Source organism: Carica papaya, chromosome 4 (genome assembly GCF_054855325.1).
Source record: "Carica papaya isolate Zhongbai chromosome 4, ASM5485532v1, whole genome shotgun sequence".
In the NCBI taxonomy this organism is placed as follows: domain Eukaryota; kingdom Viridiplantae; phylum Streptophyta; class Magnoliopsida; order Brassicales; family Caricaceae; genus Carica; species Carica papaya.
The window spans coordinates 24,573,092-24,596,223 of NC_142312.1; the positions used below are offsets into that span (position 1 = coordinate 24,573,092).

Below are 23,132 nucleotides of genomic sequence, written 5' to 3' on the forward strand. Positions count from 1 at the left end.
CTATATATAGTGCTTAATCACTGTTGTATGTGTCTATAGGGGAATCTTCTACATTATATCTTAATCCTAAATGTATTATTATAATTTCCCATTTAAAGCTTTTTCTTGCTGCATGTTTCACGTTTTTTGATACTGTAAATGGTCCTGCAATATTATATATATGTATACATTATAGTTATCTACAGAAGGTCAGTTGGGTGAGATCTGGAAGTGGCTCTGTATATTATTCTTAATTGAAGAACGAGAAGACGTATAAAAACAAAATATTTTCCTAATCCTAATCATTAATGAACTGTTTAAAAGTTTGAATTAGCAGTTGTTGAGTATATGGTAAAAATGATCGACCATTATTTTAACTCATCGTTATGTGAGCATATAATATATATACATTGCAAGTTGTATCTTTGAATTTTACTTCAAAAAAGTTGCCTTCAAAAGTATATATTAATATGCTACCTGTATATTTCTATTAATAGCATATTATAAATCTCATTTTATAATGATAGTTTGTATTTATTATATAAATAATTTTTTATTAATTTTCTTTTTGAAAATAAAAAGATTAAATTATATTTTCAATTTATTATGATTATCCAAATAAAAAAATTTAACCGTCATAAAATATTTATTTTAAATCAAAACTATAATAAACTCACTAAATTTAACATAATTTAATTATTATGATTTCTTAACATTTTGTTTAGAAACGTAAAATACTTATTTAAATTTAATATAATTTAATTATTATATAGTCACTAAATATATTAATGAAATAAATTTTTAATTTTATTAAAATTAAATATTATAAATTAGTTATTGTTAATTTATAATATATTTATAAAATAATAAATTTTATAATTTTAATTATAATTAAATTTATAATTTTTAAATAAAATATTTAATAGATAATTTTTTTTTTTCATTTGGTTCGAAAATAAGCTTGTAATGGCCCTTAAATAGAGCCATGTAGCTAATTGGCCAGAGCCTCCATTGATGTATTAGGTTCAATGCCCAGTTACGTCAACAAGTAATAATAATAATATTATTAATTAATTAATTAATTAAAACTCGCTAAAAAATAAAGTAATTAATTACAATTAACTAAAGAAAACTTGATTAAGAGAAATAAGGAGGAGAGATTATTTTCTGTTTGTCAGCCGCATGCTGGCTGCAGATGCGACTGCCTTCAAGGCGTTGATCTTGGAGATTCTTGCTAATCTCAAGTTGATGATCTAATTGCCTATATTACCTGCCTGTGTTTTGGATTAATACACGTAATTGGTAAAAATTATGAAAAGAACTAATAGAGCTCTTATTTTAAGTAAATTTATTTATTATAAGTAAAATTATTTATTGTACACTTATCATAATAAAAATTTCAAAACTGACATATTGAGGTAAATACACAAACAATATCATAATCTCTTATACAATTAACCAGAACATCAACTTTTCTTATTTATCTGCATACTGGTATCCATAGGAGTTCATAGAAATGTCTTTACTACACGTAAACCCTTATTCAACATTTTCAATTAAGCGACCGTCCTATACCCCATCCGGTATAAGCGCCAAAAATACAATCTCTTAATACCTCGACTGGTATGAGGGTGAAACGGGTCACCCTCATACCCCGTCCGGTATGAACGCTAAAGTACCAATCCTTCTTACCCCGTCCGGTATGAGCGCTAAAGTACCAATCCTCCTTACCTCGTCCGGTATGAGGTAACGTTTATGGTGGGGTTCTCTATGTACCCGATCCGTCGACCATCTCCCAGGATATCCAGTAAGGCTACCATTCATTCACTCAGTTAATCAACAATTTCTCGTTTACATTTAATTTTCAGTTTCACAATTTAACTATAAATCACGCAAAGCAAGCAATACATGCATCAAGGAAACCCCACTAAATCATCTTACCAACTCCAACGTATTATCATGCATTAAAAACTGTAACATCAATCAAATAGGATAAACAGTGAATAATAACCGATTTTGTCTTCATTAGTAACATGTTATTAGTTATCGAGATTTTTTAAATTGTACAAAATACCATATTATTTATAATTCAACTTCAATTCCATAACAATGAATAGGGTGAGAGATTCTTATCCGAATCAGTGTCCGAATGCTAAACTTTTAGCTGCACCTACTGGCAGTCCTCGAATTCTCTAAATTTTTTTTTCGAAGATTAAAACACACTCCAAGTACCTAAAAATACATTAAAAAATTCAAAATCAGTGTTAGAAACCCTTTTCGGCCAAGTTCGAAATTCCGTCACGGCGACGGCGCCGTGCTCTGACAATAGTGTCGCTGCCCACGGCGGCAATTTGCCTTGGGTTGATCGTTTTCGGTCGATTTTGTGTTCATTCCTGCGAGAAGACACGTTTAAGGGGCCTCGGTTGGTCAAAAAAGTAAAAAAAACAGAAGCTTATCAGCGGCGGAGTTTTTCGGTGCGGCGGCTCTGCTGGTTCACCTTCGCGGTTGGGCGTTTTTCTTCGGTTAACCTGTGAAAAATAAAATGGTGAATACAATGGTAGAAAAATTACACGAAACGAGAATCGAGAATGACCTCATTAGAGATAATTTTTGATTTTTCTCGCGGCGGTGCCTTGGGCTTTATCTGCGATTTACGCCTCATCCGTTGGTCATTTTGCTCTGATTTGACCATGGGAGTGTTCAAAATCGAATTTCGAGCAAACAATTTTTTTTTTACCTCTTTTAGCAATTGGAGGTGGCTCCAGCATGGCGACGGGCGGCGGTCGTCTCCTTTTCCAGCGTCTAGTTCTTCTTCTCTGGCAGGAGGTCTGGCGGCTAGGGTTAGGATTTGGTGTGAAGTGAAGTATTTATATCTGTAGCGCCCGGAGAAAAGGGGCCGAAAAAAAAAAAAGCCACGTCGGCAGCCACGTCAGCAGGCCCGGTCAGCAATCCCGGCCAACCGGGGCCTGCCACGTGGCAAGACCACGTCACTCCGGAACGGGCCACATTGGCGATCCGCGTGAGCGCGATCGGACGGTCCAGATCAATCGCGCGATCGGACGGCCCAGATGCAATCGCACGGACGACCCAGATTCAATCAAAAACGAACGGCCCAGATTAAAACAAAATGGACGGCTGAGATCAAAAGGCAAGGGGTTATAAATAGAACCCCCACACCAGACCACAAACCCTAGCCGCCTGCCGTTCGCCGGAGAAGACAAACCAGAAACCGGTCGCCGCCACCCGCCGCCGCGCCGGGGAAATTTCCGACCGCCGATCGAGGTAAATTTCATACCCCCGACTCGTTTTTCCACGCTGATTCCTCCTGTGGCCAAATCGGAGCCAAAATCCTGGCCAAACGGCCGGAATACGCGGCCGAAGACCAGCGGCGCCGCCGCGCCCCTTCTCGGTTTTTGCCTCCGATGAGGCCTTTCCCGGCCTCCGTTTGATGCAATTTTTATATCACCGTGATCACAATTCTTTTCTCTACAGGTTGACCGGAGCCGAATCACCAAAACACGAACCTCGCCAGAGAGCCGCCGCACCCGAGAGTGCCGCCGCCGGTAAGCTCCGTTTTTCCGTGATTTTTTGGCCCCCCGAGGGCCCTAGGGTTGTTTTCTCGCAGGGACCGATGCAAGTGTGGCCGAATTCAGCCAAAAATGGCCGAAAACAGCCAACCCGAGGCGAATCGCCGCCGTGTCGGAGTTGCGATATTGGCCAAAAAGGGGCCCTGGGCCTAATTTGAGATTTTTTGGAACACGTGCAGGTACCGTTAGTGCGTTTCAGTTCCCCGGGAAAAATTCAGGGAAAATTAGGAACAGCCTGTAGGCGCACTGTGAATCGTATTCGAATCCCGAAAACAAGTAAGGACCCCTCACCCTATTTCCTATCACGGTATTAAAGTTCAAAATGATAAAACGGTATTTCTTGAATTAACGAATGTGTGAAATTGCTTAAGGTGGCTAATGGAGCCCGAGTCTAGTGTGATTGGTGATTTACTGTTATTTGGCCTGTTTACAGCTTTAAATGCAGCATGAGGTTTGATGTGTTCATTTTACAGATTTGTGTGCATATACTACGTTTTTATTAATTATGGGTTGAATGACCGGGATACTGATACTGTATGTTGTCTGTTTGGCATGAATTACGATTTGCTTGTTTAAATGTGAATTGATGATGCTGACTGAGGAAAAGGAAAATAAAAGATTGTGTAGACTGATAATTGTATTATGGGGTCAGCCTGACTAGATATCCTGGGAGATGGTGGACGGACCGGGTCCGTAGGGAACCCTACCGGGATTATGGTCTCACATGCCGGACGGGGCATGGAGATCTTATGGTTTTGGCGCCCATACCGGACGGGGTATTGAGGTTTATGGTTTTGGCGCCCATACCGGACGGGGTATGGGGACGGCCCGTTTCACGCTCATACCGGACGGGGTATTGAGGTTTATGGTTTTGGCGCCCATACCGGACGGGGTATGGGGACGGCCCTGGAAACTGATTATGAATGTTAAAGGTTAACGGGTAGCGGGACCCCTATGGACCCCCACGGATACTAGTAAGCTGGTAAATGAGAAAAAGATATGTTGTATAATGATTGAATTACAAGAGGCGTGATAAGTGTTATGTTTTACAGCTTATATTATTCCATGATTATGATAATGTTATTGTTTTTCTTATATTGTTTCATAAATTCCACCGAGGTAAGTGGATGGTAAAGGTTTTATCATAAATAAAAGAATTTGTTGTAAAACATGCTCCATGGGTCCTTTGTGTTTTCTACCCACCTTTACCTCCGTGACGGTGAGATATCGTGATGTTCTTATTGGGCTAGTGTAGCTCACTCCTTATTTAACCATTTCAGATCAGGAAGACATGGTTCCCGAGCCCGTTCCGCAGGAGGACGACGAAAGGGATGCCTAGAGACTCTGTAGTCATAATCATAGCTTTATTTTCGAGTTTCTCTTTTAGTTAGTTTAATCTTTTATATTTTAAGTACGTTTTTGGTTTTCGTGTAAGGGATGTTAACTGAAATTTTGATCTCGCTTCCGCATTTGATATAATTAAATACTCATTTCATTTTAATATTTCCGGGGTCGTTACAGTTGGTATCAGAGCCGCGTTTCCTCGGACCGATCCCTTACACAATAGTGCCTTAGATAAATACTCACCGATATATCATTACTCAATCATTCCTTGTGAATGCAGGTACACGGGAATGAGGAGAGGAAGGCCCCCACTAAACCGAGCGGCTCAGGATAATTCACTTCGGGAGGATCTTGACAGACTGTATGAGATGGTGGAGGCTCTCGTAGCTGCCCAGCGAAGGCAAGAGGAGAGAAGGGAGTTACCCGGACCTCCTCTGCTAGCGCAGGTTGAGCCCCCACTACAGCAGGCTGATCCCGTACCACCCCGGCAGGAGCCTGTTCCTCCATAGTACCAACCGGCACCACAGCCGCGGTACGACCCGGTACCACAGCCACAGTACCAGCAGGCGCCACCACAGCACTTTCCAGTACCCCCACCACATCAGCAGATTCCACCACAGGGTCCCCCAGTTCACCCTCAGCCGGTCCCAGTCCCTCTACCTCGGGACCCCGCTCCTTCCTTGATCGATCCCAGCTTCATAGAGAGGTACAGAAGACTGAACCCCTCTACTTTTGCAGGGGGATCCTCTTTTGAAGAGGCCCAATGTTGGCTGGCAGAGACTGAGAGAGCCTTCAAGACCTTGGGAGTAGTTCCTGAGCAGAGGGTTGCCATTGCCTCCTACATGCTGGTAGGGGAAGCGGTACGCTGGTGGGAGCTCAAGCGGGCCACCCTGCCTGTACCAGTTACTTGGGAGCAGTTCCTAGCGGCCTTCCATGCGGAGTATCTCCCTAAACACATCCAACATTTAAAGGAAATAGAATTTGCTCAATTGGTCCAGGGTAATATGACAGTGTCGGAGTATGCCCACAAGTTCCTGGAGCTGGGCCGACATGCCCCGGAGACATTGTTGGATGAGGGCCGAAAGGCCAGGAAATTCCAGTGGGGTCTCCGCCTGGAGATCAGACAGCACTTACTCGTGATGGAGCTCGAGACGTATTCGGCAGTATTGGCGAAGGCGCAGATCATAGAAAGGAGCTTTGACACCCGCCCTCAGCTAGCGGGAAGTTCCTGACTCTCAGCCCCGCTCCGCAGGCCAGCACCTATCATGCCTGTCCAACCCAGTAAGAGGCCCAGACCTGCCGTCCAGGCCCCTCCTCAGACTACGGGGGCAGCACGTGGGAAGATCTGCCAATACTGCGGCAGGGATCACGGGGACCGACCCTGCTACCGCCTCAACGACACCTGTCGCATATGCGGCAGTGCCCAGCACTATGCAAGGGAATGCCCTAGGAACCAGAATCAGAGAAGGCCTCCAATCCAGGGCAGAGTTTACAACCTTACCCAGAAGGATGCCGACGCAGACCCGGACGTGGTACATGGTATGTATACTATCTCTGGTCATATTGCTCATGTTTTGTTTGATACTGGTGCATCACATTCTTTTATTTCACATGTTCTTGCTTCCGAAATTTGTGTATCACTTGATAGACTTGATTCATTATTGCTTGTATCTACCGCTGGGGGGGAGACATTGCTAGGAAAGGTTGTCTACAGGGCATGTGCCGTGGAGATAGCAGATAGGAAATTGAGGGTAGACCTGATAGGTTTAGACACGGGGGATTTTGATGTAATCCTAGGAATGGATTGGCTAGCGGCGTATCACGCCACCATAGACTGCTTTAACAAAAAGATTGTATTTAATCCTCCCAACGAGGAGCCATTTACAAGTTAATAAAATTATTCAGTACTGATTTCCCAAATGGCAAGTTTTTTTCTCGATTTCCAGTGCCTTAATCTTGTATTTTCTCTAACTAGGTAAACCCAAGAAAGAAGTTTGTATCCAAGAGATTCCAGTAGTCCGAGACTTTCCAGACATATTTCCGGATGAACTGCCCGGTCTACCAAGGGACAGGGAGGTCGAGTTCACCATAGACTTACAGCCAGGTACCCAGCCCATCTCAGTAGCTCCTTACCGAATGAGTCGCATCGAGATGGAAGAACTAAGGAAACAGATCACTGAGCTACAAGACAGTGGTTTCATTAGACACAGTGTTTCCCCATGGGGTGCCGGGGTTACTTTTGCAAGGAAGGGAGATGGAACGTTGAGACTGTGCATTGATTACAAAAGGATAAACAAGGTAACAATCAAGAACAAATATCCTCTTCCTCGGATTGATGACCTTTTCGATCAGTTGCAGGGTGCACAGATCTTTTCTAAAATAGATCTACGATCAGGTTACCATCAGGTAAAGGTAAGAGCAGAAGATATCCCCAAGACAGCATTCCGAACCAGGTACGGACACTACGAGTTCCTGGTTATGCTGTTTGGACTAACCAACGCCCCGGTCATCTTTATGGATCTAATGAACAGAATCTTCAGAGAGTTCTTGGATAAATTTGTCATCGTGTTCATCGATGATATCTTAGTCTACTCAAAAAGTAGAGAAGAACATGCTCATCATCTTGCCCAAGTCCTACAGGTACTCAGGGAAAAGAAGTTGTATGCAAAGTTGAGCAAGTGTGGATTTTGGCTCGAGCAAACCGCCTTCCTAGGACATGTTATATCGAAGGAAGGGGTGTCGGTGAACCTCGAAAAGGTTGAAGCAGTACTTGGTTGGGAAAGGCTGACAACAGTTAAGGAAATTCGCAGTTTCCTAGGGATGGCAGGTTATTACCGCCGGTTTGTCGAAGGGTTCTCTAGTCTAGCAGCTCCTCTAACCCGACTCACAAAGAAGAATGCAAGGTTTGAATGGAATGAGAACTGCGAGAGGAGTTTTTCAGAGTTGAAGAAGCGACTGACTACTGCACCAGTGCTGGCTTTACCGAGTGGATCAGGAGGGTACACAGTTTATAGTGATGCCTCCTATCTGGGCTTGGGTTGTGTCCTAGTGCAGCATGGAAAGGTTATAGCATATGGGTCTAGACAGCTAAAGAATCATGAGAAGAACTATCCTACCCATGACTTGGAGCTTGCCGCCATCATACACGCCTTGAAAACCTGGCGCCATTATTTGTATGGAGAGACCTTTCAGATCTTCACTGATCATAAGAGTTTGAAGCATATCTTCACCCAGAAGGATCTCAACATGCGTCAGAGAAGGTGGATGGAACTCCTCAAGGACTATGATTGTGACATCCTATACCATCTAGGTAAGGGCAACGTGGTGGCCGATGCCCTCAGCAGGAAAAGTGCAGGCACCCTGGCCCATCTGATGGTTTCAGAATGTAGGTCTATTGGGGCTACACAGTAGGTTCGCCTGCGAGACCTGAAGAGAGTCACATGTTTGGGCCACCTAGCAGTCCAACCCGAGTTAATCCAAAGAATAAAGGAAGCCCAGTCAGTCGACCCCGCCCTAGTAACCCGCAAGAAGAGTGCAGAACAGGGAGTGAGCTCAGAATTTCAGATCTCCGCCGACAGATTGATTCGTTTCAGGGACAGAGTGTGTGTCCCAGATGACAGTGAGTTAAGAAGAGACATCATGACAGAGTCCCATAGCTCAAGGTTCTCCATGCATCTAGGAAGTACGAAAATGTACCAAACTATGCGACCCCGGTTTTAGTGGAATGGGATGAAGAGAGATATAGCCGACTTTGTGTCTAAGTGTTTGGTATGTCAGCAGGTCAAAGCAGAACATCAACGCCCGGGCGGGTTACTTCAGCCTTTACCGATTCCAGAGTGGAAGTGGGAACATATCACCATGGACTTCGTATCGGGACTACCCAAGGCACGATCGGGACATGATGCTATATGGGTAATTGTTGATCGACTCACTAAGTCTTCCCACTTTCTGGCCATCAGAATGACTGATCCTTTAGACAAGTTGGCAAGAATGTATATCCGGGAGGTAGTCAGATTGCATGGAGTTCCAGTAACAGTGGTATCCGACAGGGATCCCAGATTCACTTCTCGATTTTGGAATAGTTTCCAGCAAGCTATGGGAACAAAGCTGTCTCTTAGTACTGCTTTCCACCCCCAAACCGATGGACAATCAGAGAGGACAATTCGTACGCTGGAGGATATGCTCCGAGCTTGTGTCCTTGACTCCGGGGGCCATTGGGACGACCACCTACCCCTGATAGAGTTTGCTTACAACAACAGTTACCAAGCAAGCATCGGCATGGCCCCATACGAGGCGCTATACGGGCGTCCGTGCAGGTCGCCGATCTGTTAGGAAGAAGTGGGCGATAGAAGATTGTTTGGCCCGGATTTGGTAGAGGAGACCACGTCCAAGATAGTTAAGATCAAGAAGAACATCCAGACAGCTCAGAGTAGGCAGAAGAGTTATGCCGATACCCGGAGGAGAGACCTGGCCTTTGAGAAAGGTGACCGGGTGTTTCTTAAAGTCACCCCCTTCAAGGGAATTAGTAGGTTCGGCAGGAGGGGAAAATTAAACCCCAGATATATTGGACCCTTTGAAATCTTAGACAAGATTGGTACCACTGCCTACAGACTTGCACTGCCCCCTGAGCTCTCCCGGGTTCATAATGTGTTTCATGTATCTATGCTACGCAAGTACAATCCGGACCATTCTCATGTCGTAGCTCATGAACCGCTTTCACTCCGAGAGGACTTGTCTTATGAAGAAGTACCGGTCAGTATCACGGACCGAGAAAGCAGAATACTCCGCAACCGGGAAATATTATTTGTAAAAGTTATGTGGCAGAACCACACGCCTAGGGAGGCGACTTGGGAATTGGAATCAGAATTTAGGACACAATACCCCCATCTGTTTGATCAAGAGTAATGAGGCAAATTTGGAGACCAAATTTCTTTAAGGGGGGGAGAGTTGTAGCGCCCGGAGAAAAGGGGCCAAAAAAAAAAAAAAGCCACGTCGGCAGCCACGTCAGCAGGCCCGGTCAGCAATCCCGGCCAATCGGGGCCTGGCACGTGGCAAGACCACGTCACTCCGGAACGGGCCACGTTGGCGATCCGCGTGAGCGCGATCGGACGGCCCAGATCAATCGCGCGATCGGACGGCCCAGATGCAATCGCACAGACGGCCCAGATTCAATCAAAAACGAACGGCCCAGATTAAAACAAAATAGACGGCTGAGATCAAAAGGCAAGGGGTTATAAATAGAACCCCCACACCAGACCACAAACCCTAGCCGCCTGCCGCTCGCCGGAGAAGACAAACCAGAAACCGGCCGCCGCCACCCGCCGCCGCGCCGGGGAAATTTCCGACCGCCGATCGAGGTAAATTTCATACCCCCGACTCATTTTTCTACGCTGATTCCTCCTGTGGCCAAATCGGAGCCAAAATCCCGGCCAAACGGCCGGAATACGCGGCCGAAGACCAGCGGCGCCGCTGCGCCCCTTCTCGGTTTTTGCCTCCGACGAGGCCTTTCCCAGCCTCCGTTTGATGCAATTTTTATATCACCGTGATCACCATACAGGTTGACCGGAGCCGAATCACCAAAACACGAACCTCGCCGGAGAGCCGCCGCACCCGAGAGCGCCGCCGCCGGTAAGCTCCGTTTTTTCGTGATTTTTTGGCCCCCCGAGGGCCCTAGGGTTGTTTTCTCGCAGGGACCGATGCAAGTGTGGCCGAATTCGGCCGAAAACGGCTGAAAACAGCCAACCCGAGGCGAATTAAGGGATGTTAACTGAAATTTTGATCTCGCTTCTGCATTTGATATAATTAAATACTCATTTCACTTTAATATTTCCGGGGTCGTTACAATATCCGTCTTCTTTTAATTTGGGCCGTTCATTGTGTTTGATATGAACCGTCCGATCGCGTTTAAATAGGAAGTGAATCTGGACCGTTCATTGCGATTTGATCTATATCATACGATCACGTTTAAAGAGGGAACGGATCCGGACATTCCACACGCGCGGGAACAAATCTGAACCGTTCGATCGCGAATACGTGGATTGCTAGCGTGACCTCCCGCGTGGCACTGCATCAAAGTGTCTTGCCACGCGGTGTGCTTCGGTTCGTCGGGGTTGCTGACTAGGCGTTCTACATGGCAAATTTTTTCTAAATTGTGTTTTAACCTGTGGTTTCTGATTTTTCTTTCAAAATATTCCCAAACCCAAATTTTCACCATTTTTTCTCAAAATTATTTTCAATTTCTTCCTCCATCTATTTTTCTTTATTTTTACATTAAATAAAAATTTAAAATTTTAAAAATTATATTTATATATTAATTTTAAATATATTAAAATTAATTTCGAATATTATATAGTAAATATAGATTAACTATAATATAATACTTTAATTTGCACAGGAGTAATATATAGTAGGAAGTTAAAATTATAATTTTTTTATAGAGAAATTGGGAATAATTGATGGATTAATGCATTGGAATTAAATCAAAATCTGCTTTTAACAATTTCAAATATAAAATTACATTGTGTATTTTTTAAAAAATAACTTTTAATTTTATTTAAAAATTTATATTTGAAAATTTAAAAATTATTTTTAATAAATATAAAATTTATGTTTTTTTTTTAAATGACAATACTTTTAACAATTATTTTTATTAATACTAAATAATTTTTTTATTAAAAAGGCTTTTTTAAATAATTATTAGTTGTAACGGTTCGAAATTTGAAAGAAAATAAATTATAAATTAAGTGCAGAAACGAAATAATAGCATTATGGTTTACATTTATTGCACAATAATTCAGGATACCCAATAGGATTACAGAAATGACCATTCTAAAAATACAACTAATAATCAAAGAAATAAATAAAAAGTAAACAAACTGAACGTCCTACTCACAACCCTCTTGTAGATCGGGCTCTAAATCTTGGTTCTCTTGATCTGAAATGATTAATGAAAGAGTGAGCTACACTAGGCCAGTAAGAATATCAGACTACTCATCGATACAGAAATGAAGATTGGTAGAAATCATAAAAATAACTAATGGAGCTCTCAATTAAAGTAAATTCATTTTTCATGAATAAAACCATTTACCGCATACTTACCGTAGCGAGATTTGCAAAATCGACCTATAGAGGCAATAACATAAATAATACTATAATCTCATATTCAATCAGTCGAAACAATAACTTTCTCATTTATTAACCTATTGGTATCCATTGAGGTTTATAAGGATGTTTCCACAATACGTGAACTTTTATTCCACATTTTCAACTAACGAACCATCCTTATACCCCGTCCGGTATGAACGCCAAAATATACCATCCCTTAATACCCCGTCCGATGTGAGTGTGAAACGAGTCGTTTCCATATCCCGTTCGGTATGAGCACCAAAATACAAATCCTTGATACCCCGTCCGGTATGAGGGAATGTTCACAGTAGGGTTTCCTATGTACCCAGTCCGTCCACCATTTTCCAAGATATCTAGTAAGGCTACAATTCATCAATTCACTTAATTAAATAATTTTTCGTTTACCTTTAGTTTTCAGTTTTCCAATTAACTGTAAATCACGTAAAACAAACAATATATGCATCAAGGAAACACAATCGAATTATCATACCAATTCCAGAGTATTATCATGCATTCGAAACTGTAAAATCAATCAATTAGTTAAACATGGCAAACAGAAATAAATAACCAGTTCTACCTCCATTTGTAACCTTTAATGATCAATATTTTTAAATTAAACAAAATACCATATTATTTATAATTAAACTTTAATTCCATAATAGAGAATAAGGTGATGGATTCTTACTTGGATCGGTGTCAAAAATGCTAAACTTGCAGCTGTGCCTACTGGCGATCTCCGGGTTCCCTGAATTTTCTTTCGGGGATTAAAACACACTCCAAGTATCTATAAATACCCCAAAAATCTAAAATCGGTATTAGAAACCCTTTTCGACCAATTTCAGGATTTTGGCATGGCAGCGCTGCCATGCTCCAGCGACGGCACCACTACCCGCAATGGCGGTTTGCCTCGAGTTGGTCGTTTTCAGCCAGTTTCAGCCGATTTTGGCCGGTTTTGTACTGTTCTCTGTGAGAAAATACGTTAAGAGGCATCGATTGGTCAAAAAAATTGAAAAACATAAGCTTACCGGTGGTGGGATTTTCGGTGCAGTGGATCTGCCGGCTCACCTTCACGGTTGGGTGTTTTGCTTCAATTAACCTGTAGAAAAATGAATATGATTACAATAGTGAAAAAATTGCACAGAAGGAGAATCAAGAAGGGCCTCATCCGAGGTAATTTTTACTTTTTTCTTGCAACGACGTCGTCGGGCTTTACTTGCAGTTTTCGGTTCATCTATCGGTCTTTTTGCTCCGATTTGGCTATGGGGGTGTTCGAAATCGAATTTTGAGCAAATAAATTTTTTTTTACCTCTTTTGATGGTCAGAAGTGGCTCCGCCGCGGCGGTTAGGGTTTGGTGCGAGGTGCGGTATTTATATCCGTCTCCTTTTAATCTGGATCGTCCATCGCGTTTGATCTAAACTGTCTGATCGCGTTTAAATACAAAGTGAATATGCACCGTTCATCGCGATTTGATCTAGACCGTCCGATCGCATTTAAATAAAAAATAGATCTGAACCGTTCATCGTGATTTGATCTAAACCATACAATCGCGTTTAAAGGAAGAACGGATCCAGACCGTCCACACGCACAGGAACAAATCCGAACCATCCGATTGCGGTCATGCAGATTACTAGCGTGGCCTTCCGCGTGGCACCGCGTCGGCGTACCTTGCCACGCGGCGTGCTCCGGTTCATCGGGGCTACTGACTAGGCGTCCAACGTAGCACATTTTTTTAAAATTATATTTTTACCCCAATTTTTCGATTTTTCTTTCAAAAACACATTCGACCCCAAATTTTCACCATTTTTTTCTAAAATTATTTTCAATTTCATCCTCCACCTATTTTACCTCATTTTTACATTAAATAAAAGTTCAAAAATTTTAAAAATTATATTTATACATTAACTTTAATTATATTAAAATTAATTAAGGGTATTACAATTCTTCCTCCAATTAAAAGAAATTTGGTTCCTCAAATTTGTCTCCCTCTCACTCAATCAAACATTTGGGAATGTTGGGCTCTGAAATCTTATTCTAGCACCCATGTGGCCTCTCCCTGTATGTGATTCTGCCATAGGACCTTAATAAAGGAAATTTTTTAGTTGCATAGTACTCTGCTCTTTCAGTCCACAATACCGACCGATACCTCCTCGTAGGACAGATCCTCCTGGAGTGAAAGATGTTCGTGGGTCAAGACGTGAGAGGGGTTCGGGTTGTACTTGCATAGCATGGAAACATGAAATACGTTATGGACCCTGAAAAGTTCTGGAGGAAGTACCAGTCTATAGGCGGTGGTACCAATTCTGTCTAAATTTCAAATGACTTAATAAATAAGAAATTTAGTTTCCCCATCTTGTCAAACCTACTGATTCTCTTGAACGGAGTGACCTTAAGGAATACCCGATCACCTTTCTCAAATTCCAAATTCCTCATCTGGGTATCTGCATAACTCTTCTGCATGCTCTGAGCCTTCTGGATGTTCTTCCTGATCTTAACTTTTTTTGGTGTAGTCTCATCTATAAGATCTGGACTAAATAATTTTCTATCACCTGCCTCTTCCCAACAAATCGATGATCTGCATGGGCGGCCATACAACGCCTCGTACGGAGCTATGACAATACTTACTTGGTAATTGTTATTGTAGGCGAACTCTATCAGGGGTAAATGATCATCCCAATGACCTCCGAATTCAATAACTCTAGTGTGCATATCGTTCTTTCTAATTGTCCATCGGTTTGAGGGTGAAATGCAGTACTAAGGAACAATTTCATTCCCATGCCCTGCAGAAAACTAGACCATAACCGAGAAGTGAACCTAGGGTCTCTGTCGGACACTAGTGTCACTGACACTCCATGTAACATGACTATCTCTCGGATATACATTCTTTCTAGCTTGTACAAGGGGTCGGTAATCTTGATGGTTAAGAAGTGGGAAGACCTTATGAGTTGGTCAACAATTACCCAAATGGCATCATGTCCTAAGCGTGTCCTAGGCAATCCTATCATAAAATTCATCATGATATGTTCCCACTTCCACTCCGCGATTTGTAGTGGTCGAAGTAGTCCGCTTGGACCTTGATGCTCTGTCTTAACTTGCAGACATACCAAACACTTGCAAACAAAGTCGGCCACATCTCTTTTCATCCCGTTCCACCAAAATCAAAGTCGCATACTTTGATACATCTTAGTGCTTCTGGGATGCATGATAAACTTTGAGTTATGGGCCTTTGTCATGATGTCCCTTTTCAGCGCACTGTCACATGGAACACATACTCTGTCCTGAAATCTAAGTAACCCATCAGTAGAAACTTGAAATTTTGAATTAACTTCCTGTTCTACATCTTTCTTGAGGGCTACTAGGGTGGAATCGGCAGATTGGGCTTCCTTTTTTCTCTGGATCAACTTAGGTTGAACCGTTAGGTAGGCCGAATATGTGACTCTCTTCAGGTCCTGAAGTTGTACGTACTGTGTGGCCCTTGTTGTCCTACATTCTGAAACCATCAAGTGAGCTAATATACATACACTTTTTCTGTTGAGTGCGTCGGCTACCATGTTACTTTTATCCGAGTGATACAAGATAATGCAATCATAATCCTTAAAAAGTTCTATCAATCTTCTTTGACATATGTTGAGATCCTTTTGAGTGAATTTGTGTTTCAAGCTTTTATGGTCGATATAGATATGAAAGGTCTCCCCATACAAGTAATGACGCCGAGTCTTCAAGGCGTGCATAATCGCGACAAGTTCTAAGTCATAGGTGGAGTAGTTTTCTCATGACTCTTCAACTGTCTCAATCCATAGGCTATAACTTTCTCATGCTGCATTAAAACACAACCCAACTCTAAGTAAGAGGTATCACTATAAACTGTACATCCATCCGACCCGCTCTACAAGGCCAACACAGGTCCAGTAGTCAGCTATTTCTTTAGTTCTAAAAAATTTCTTTCACATTTCTCGTTCCACTAAAATTTGACATTCCTTGCACAATAATTCAAGATACCCAATAGAGCTATAAGAATGACCATTCTAAAAGAACAATTAATAATCAAAGAAATAAATAAAAAGTAAACAAATTGAACGTCCTATTTGCAACCCTATTGTGAATCGGGCTCTGGATCTTGGTTCTCTTGATTTGAAATGGTTAATGAAAGAGTGAACTACATAGTCTACTAAAAATATCACGTTACTTACCGATACAGAAATGAAGGTTAGTAAAAATTATAAAAACAACTAATAGAGCTTTTAATTTAAGTAAATTCGTTTTTCATAAATAAAATCATTTGAAAAACCGACCTACAGAGTCAATAACATAAACAATACTATAATCTCATATTCAATCAATCGAAACAACAGCTTTTTTCTTTATCAGTCTACTGGTATTTATGGGGGTTCATAGGGATGTTCCTACAACGTATGAACCTTTATTCAACCTTTTTAAGTTTCGAGCTGTTACATTAATATTATTTTTATAATTTATAGTATAAATTTTAGTAGGGTTAAATGCCTACAAACATACAATATGGAGGAAGCAAATGATGAGATTTATTTATAAAGTATATATATATAGGTATTTAAAAAGTAAAACATACACAATAATCTTAATATAACTTGTAAAACATAGTGAGAGTACATAATCTGATTTGAATTTATAATTTTTTATAGGGAAAGAGATGTACGAATTATCGAACTAAAAACTTGTTCCATCGTTAAGTGAATGATAGCATGCAAATTACTTGGTTAATATTATAAATTTATAAGGTAGAAAAGTGTTTTTAGGTTATAAGGTTGGATGATACTTGGAGTTCCATTCCACATCAACTCAGCAAGTTGCTGGTAAGCTTTCTGTGTTGGGTGGTACGAGTCATAAAATACTCTCTCATTAGGATTTTCACAGACAACATACTTTTCACCTTTTCCACAAGTGTAATTCCCTCTAAATGGACCGCTCCCACAACATGCTGTCTTCCCATCTTTGAAACCTATCCAACAAATTCGCATTAATTTAGTGGTATTTATAGTGCTTGTAACTTGTACTGTAATTTCTATAAGTATTGTCAAAGTAGATTTTCAATAAAAATAATATTAGTAAAGATTATGTAGTATTTGGTAGAAATAATTATAAAAAAAAAATGTTGTTGTTTACAACAAAAAAAAAAAAAAGAATTTTGAAAGTTTAAATGTAAATTATAAATAAAAACCAAAATCATTTTATAAAAAGTAAGTATTCTATGTTTTATCTTTGAATTTATCAAAACTAAATTCTAACTTGTCAAAAGTATTTTGTTATGTTTTATTATAAAAATTAGTTCTGAAACATAAAAATTAAAATCAAAAGCAGAGCCAAACATCTTCTATATGTATATATATATATACACACACATATAACTACCATATTTCAAAGGGTGACTGATTCTTTCGCGGAGAGAGACATATAGATCAAAGATTCCATATTTCAATCCTTGTAGTTGGCAACTTAAGTTGATGAGGACTGTAGAGATAATCTGATTATGCAATTTCACAAGTTGTGTGACTCGTTTGTCGCAAGAAAATTCTCTGCTGTTTTGTTCATGATTCTTCACTACAACGCCCGGTGAACAACCCAAAGGTCCCATTCCCACCAACCCAAATTTCCTCCCTCCAATCTTATATATTTCCTGCCAAAATACCCATTACAAATAATCAACTAATGCAGAGAAAGAAAAAAACACACACATATATATACACATATACATACATGTAAAGAAAATAAATATATATATATATATATATACTTTTATCACATCAATTTGGCTGCCAATAACCTCCTCTACAAATTCCTTTTTAGTGTAGGACTGAAACACACTTCTGTTTACAGTCAATGCATATATGTAATCATTGGCTCCAATATTGAAGAGATAAACCGCCCTGGAAAACACTTTCTTAGTTTCCTTATCTCCTAGCTTCTCTTTCAGGACTTTCTCTACGTTCTTGAACTGGCTTAGTTGAGTCTTCAGATCTATTGCCTGGGACAGAAAGAGATAAGGTTTTTGTCTTTTTCAAAAATTGGTTAAACCCAGAAAAAAATAAAGAAAATCAAGTAAAGTACTGAAGAAATTAGTGTAGACGATGTATATGTATAAAGCCTAAATAGGTTTGAGGCAGAATACCACCATCCAGCGGAAACAAAGATTAAAGTTTTTTCCTTTTTCAAAAATTGGATAAACCCAGGAAAAAAATGAAGAAAACCCAGTAAAGTACTGAAGAAATTAGTGTAGACGATGTATGTATATAAAGCCTGAATATGTTTGAGGCAGAATACCACCTCCACCAGAAACAAAGATATAAAGTTTTTTCCGTCTCCAAAAATTGGTTAAACCCATAAAAAAAAAAGAAAGAAAACCTAGTAATATACTGAAGGAATTAGTGTAGAAGATGTATATGTACATAGCCTGAATATGTTTGAGGCAGAACACCACCTCCACCAGAAGCGAAGTTAACCCCATAATTTTAGATTAGTTCTAAGTAATACTTTATAGGAAATGGATAAAAGAAAAATGAGAGATTAATAGAAAGAGTTAATTTTTCAGTTGTAATTGTTGTAAAGAAATCTTCAAATACATGAATATATATAGACACTAACAAAATTCTTAAAATTCTAATTATAAAAATCATAATCAATTTTAACTCACGAGTTATAATATAAAAATTTGTAAATTATTTTTTTAAACTTCTGATAAGATAAAAAATCTCTTTTATTTACAAATATTATTTTTAATATCTTAATAAGATAAAGAATTTCCTTAATTTATAAATTATTATTTTTAACATTTTTTTCTATAATCTAAAACTAGAACTTCTTAACAATTTTTTTATAAACGTGAGACAATCCGATCTCATCACTAGCATTGTTAGAATAAAAAAAATAATTTTTAAATTAATAAATATGTAAATCTTCGCACTGAATCAATGAGAAAAGATAAAAAGAAGCGTACATGGATCCATTGCGGAAGATTTGGTTGCGTTCTGCAGTAGGTACTTCCGAATCAATACGATGCTTCAAAAGATAAATTTTTTGGTGACAGAATTTCAAAAAAAAATAAAATGGTGATATTGTGATTCGGAGACCATAACCGCCTTTTATATCGACAAACTTTTACAATTTCTATTTCACCCATCATAAAACGAGAATATTACAAAAATGGTATCTGCACATTACAAACCCATATTTCAACCTGATCTATTAAGTCCAAATATTGTTAAGTATATTTGATTACTTTTAGACAAGCTCATTAAATTAATAGTTTAATACACATACTAAATTCCACATTAAGCCCGCATGCTAGAAAAAATCCAACAATTTTTCACTTGAGCTTTATGTGACACCTTAATTATGCATTAAATAACCGTAGAAGTGCTCAGAATTGTGCTATCAATACTTGAATGCATCACCAAATAATCTCGTCCATCGATCATAATGACATAAGATCAAAGCAGTCTTCACTACATCTAACGTAGCTAAACTCATCAATGGTTACGTATATCATTATAACCGAACGATATGGATCAAACATGGATGTACAACATGGAAATTACATGCTATGTGATCTAATCATGTATATTTTTAATAGGTCTTGCCTTAATTTTAGTGAGATCAAATGTAAGAAAACTCAGAGATAATATATATAAACAAAAACACAAAACTGGAATTAAACTATGCATACATAAACCAAAACTAAAACCAAAATATAAAATTTATGACATGTCTTATAAAATAAATGAAACTATGGTACAAGACTCCCACTAAACCTATACATTATCTAAAGAAACAACATCCATATGAGCAGTGTGCTCATGAAAGACTTTATGTGGTAATCTCTTAGTGAGCAGATCTGCAATCATGAAGAAATTAGTGTAGACGATGTATGTATATAAAGCCTGAATATGTTTGAGGCAGAATACCACCTCCACCAGAAACAAAGATATAAAGTTTTTTCCGTCTCCAAAAATTGGTTAAACCCATAAAAAAAAAGAAAGAAAACCTAGTAATATACTGAAGGAATTAGTGTAGAAGATGTATATGTACATAGCCTGAATATGTTTGAGGCAGAACACCACCTCCACCGGAAGCGAAGTTAACCCCATAAGAGAAGAATTGCTGGTTACCAGGCTGTAGATATGGTGGAATCACTGGCAACCAAGCGTATTCGGCTGCAGAATATCATTCACTAATTAACATTTACTAGTTCAAACAATGTAGATACATATATGTGTGTAGGAGAAAAAGTTGAGGTTTTTACAGATAAAATCTGGGATGAGACGGCCATTGGAGAATCTGCCAGTGAGGGAGTTGAAAGTGGTTTGACCATATGGCCAGTAATTTGCCTTGAAATAAGTCAAAGTGTTGATGTAATTATTAGTTCCAGCATCAAAGAATGAGTCGCCGAAGACGTACAAGGCCGCCTGGTTCGTTTGAAGTTGCAGACTTATGCTGCTCATCACTAATCTTGAGACAAGAACCCACAAGAACAGATGAGATTTTTTCATTTTTAAGCACTCTGTTTCTTATCTCTTTGAATGAATTAATTATAACGAGAAACAGACAGAGAACGAGAACGGGGAACCATGGTTTTGATACCCTAATCTGCACAACACTGTTCATTTCTCTTTTTTTTTTTTGGATTAAAAAATATAAAGAAATTGAAAGTTTAGAATAAATAAAAATATTAGAAATTAAATTGTAATAAAAAAAATTAAAAATCAAATTGTAATAAGTGTTAAACTTTAAAATTATATTTTCTTTTAATTTTTTTTAAATTTTTTTATTAGAAAAAATTTTAGATTAGCTTTAAGTAATACTTTATTGGAAATGGAAAAAAGAAAAATGAGAGATTAATAGAAAGACTTGATTTTTCAGTTGTAATTGTTGTAAAAAAATCTTTAAATACATGAATATATATAGGCACTAGCACAATTCTTGAAATTCTAATTATATAAATCATAATCAATTTCAACTCACGAATTATAACTTAAAAATTTATAAATTATTCTTTTTAACTCCTTATAAGAAAAAAAATCTCTTTTATTTACAAATATTATTTTTAATTTCTTAATAAGATCAAGAATCTCCTTAATTTATAAATTATTATTTTCAACATTTTTTTTTCTATAATCTAAGACTAGAACCTCTTAATTATTTTCTTATAAATGTGAGACAATCCAATCTCATCACCAGTATTGTTAGAATAAAAAAAATATTTTTTAAATTAATAGATCTGTAAATCTTCGTACTGAATTAATGAGAATGAATAAACGGAAGCGTACATGGACCCGTCGCGGAAGATTTAGTTACGTTCTGCAGTAAGTACTTTCGAATTAACACAATGTCTCAAAAGATAAATTTTTTGGTGACGGAATTTCAGAAAAATAAAATGGCGATATTGTGATTCAGAGACCATAACCGTCTTTTACATCAACAAATTTTTACAATTTTTATTTTGTCCATCATAAAATGAGAATATTACAAAAAAGGTATCTGCACATTACAAACTCATACTTCAACCTGATCCATTAAATCCTAATATTGTTTAAGTATATTTGATTAGACAAGTTCATTAAATTAATAGTCTAATACACATATTAAGTTCTATATTAAGCCCACATGTTAGAAAAAATCTAACAATTTTCTATTTTAACTTTATGTGACATCTTAATTATGCATTAAATAACTGTAGGAGTGCTCAGAATTGCGCTATCAATACTTGAATGTATCACCAAACAATCTCGTCCATCGATCATAATGACATAGAATCAAAGCAGCCTTCGCTACATTTAACGTAGCTAAATCGATCAAAGGTTACGTATATCAGTATAACCGAACGATATGGATCAACTATAGATATGCAACATAGAAATTATATGCTATGTGATCTAATCATGCCTATTTTTAACTGGTCCTACTTTATCCTTAGTGAGATCAACTGTAAGAAAACTCAAAGATAATATATATAAGCAAAAACACAAAACTGGAATTAAACTATACATACATAAACCAAAACTAAAACCAAAATATAAAATTTATAACATGTCTTATAAAATAAATGAAACTATGGTACAGGACTCCCACTAAACCTATACATCATCTAAAGAAACAACATCCATATGAGCAGTGTGCTCATGAAAGACTTTATGTGGTAATCTCTTAGTGAGCAGATCTGCAATCATGAAGTTTTTTTCAATATACTCTATTAATATTTGCTTATTCTGAACTTTTTCTTTAACAATGAGAAACTTGATATCTATGTATTTTGACTTCGTCGAGCTCTTATTGTTGTTGAAATACATAACTGCTCATTTATTGTTACAAAATAACTTTAATAGTCGTTCTATACCATCAACAATACACAACCAAGTGAAAATTTTTTGCAGCCATATTCCATGATTAGATACCTCATAACAAGTTACAAACTCTGCTGCCATAGTAGAACAGGCTACAAATGTTTACTTAGCACTCTTTCAGGAAACAGCTCCCTTAGCAAACAAGTAGATATAGTTTGATGTAGATTTTATGCTGTTTTGACATCCGGCGAAATTAGAATCAGAATAACTAATGATCTCCAACTAATCTGATCTCTTATATTCAGCATATAACATTTTGTTCTTTATAGATACCGTATGACACATTTGGCTGTTTTTGAACGATTCATACATAAATTGCTTAAATATCTACCTAACATCCCAACAATGTACGCAATATCCAGACGTGTATAAATCTGTGCATATATAAAACTCCTTGCAGCTGAAGCATAAGGAATCTTTGCATCTCCATAATCTCTAAGTTATTGTTGGAGCATTGAATTAGAGTAAACTTATCTCCTTTAGTTATAAGAGAATCACCTAGATTACAATCCTGTATGCTAAACCTTTTAAGAATATTATCGAAATAATTTTTTTATAAGAATCCAAGAATACCTCGAGAGCAATCTCGGTGTATCTAGATCTCTAATATAAAAAAGGCATCCCCAAGATCTTTCATCTCAAATTTATTTGACATAAATCTTTTAGTTTCGTGCAATAAGTCTATATCACTACTGGTAAGCAGTATGTTATTGAAATATAAAACTA

The 23,132-nt window shown here is 38.4% G+C and overlaps 1 protein-coding gene across 1 annotated transcript; it reads right to left on the minus strand.

Moving 5' to 3' along the window:
- Window positions 1-16,764: 16,764 nt before the first annotated feature.
- On the minus strand, window positions 16,765-20,655 carry LOC110824770 (GDSL esterase/lipase 1-like). Its single transcript, XM_088218354.1, has 5 exons — window positions 20,309-20,655; window positions 20,095-20,219; window positions 17,804-18,034; window positions 17,422-17,686; window positions 16,765-17,011 (listed from the first exon to the last, which is right to left on the minus strand). The coding sequence occupies exons 1-5, from the start codon at window positions 20,553-20,555 to the stop codon at window positions 16,776-16,778; spliced, it is 1,104 nt and encodes a 367-aa protein (XP_088074480.1). The 5' UTR covers window positions 20,556-20,655; the 3' UTR covers window positions 16,765-16,775.
- Between the last annotated feature and the right edge of the window lie 2,477 nt (window positions 20,656-23,132).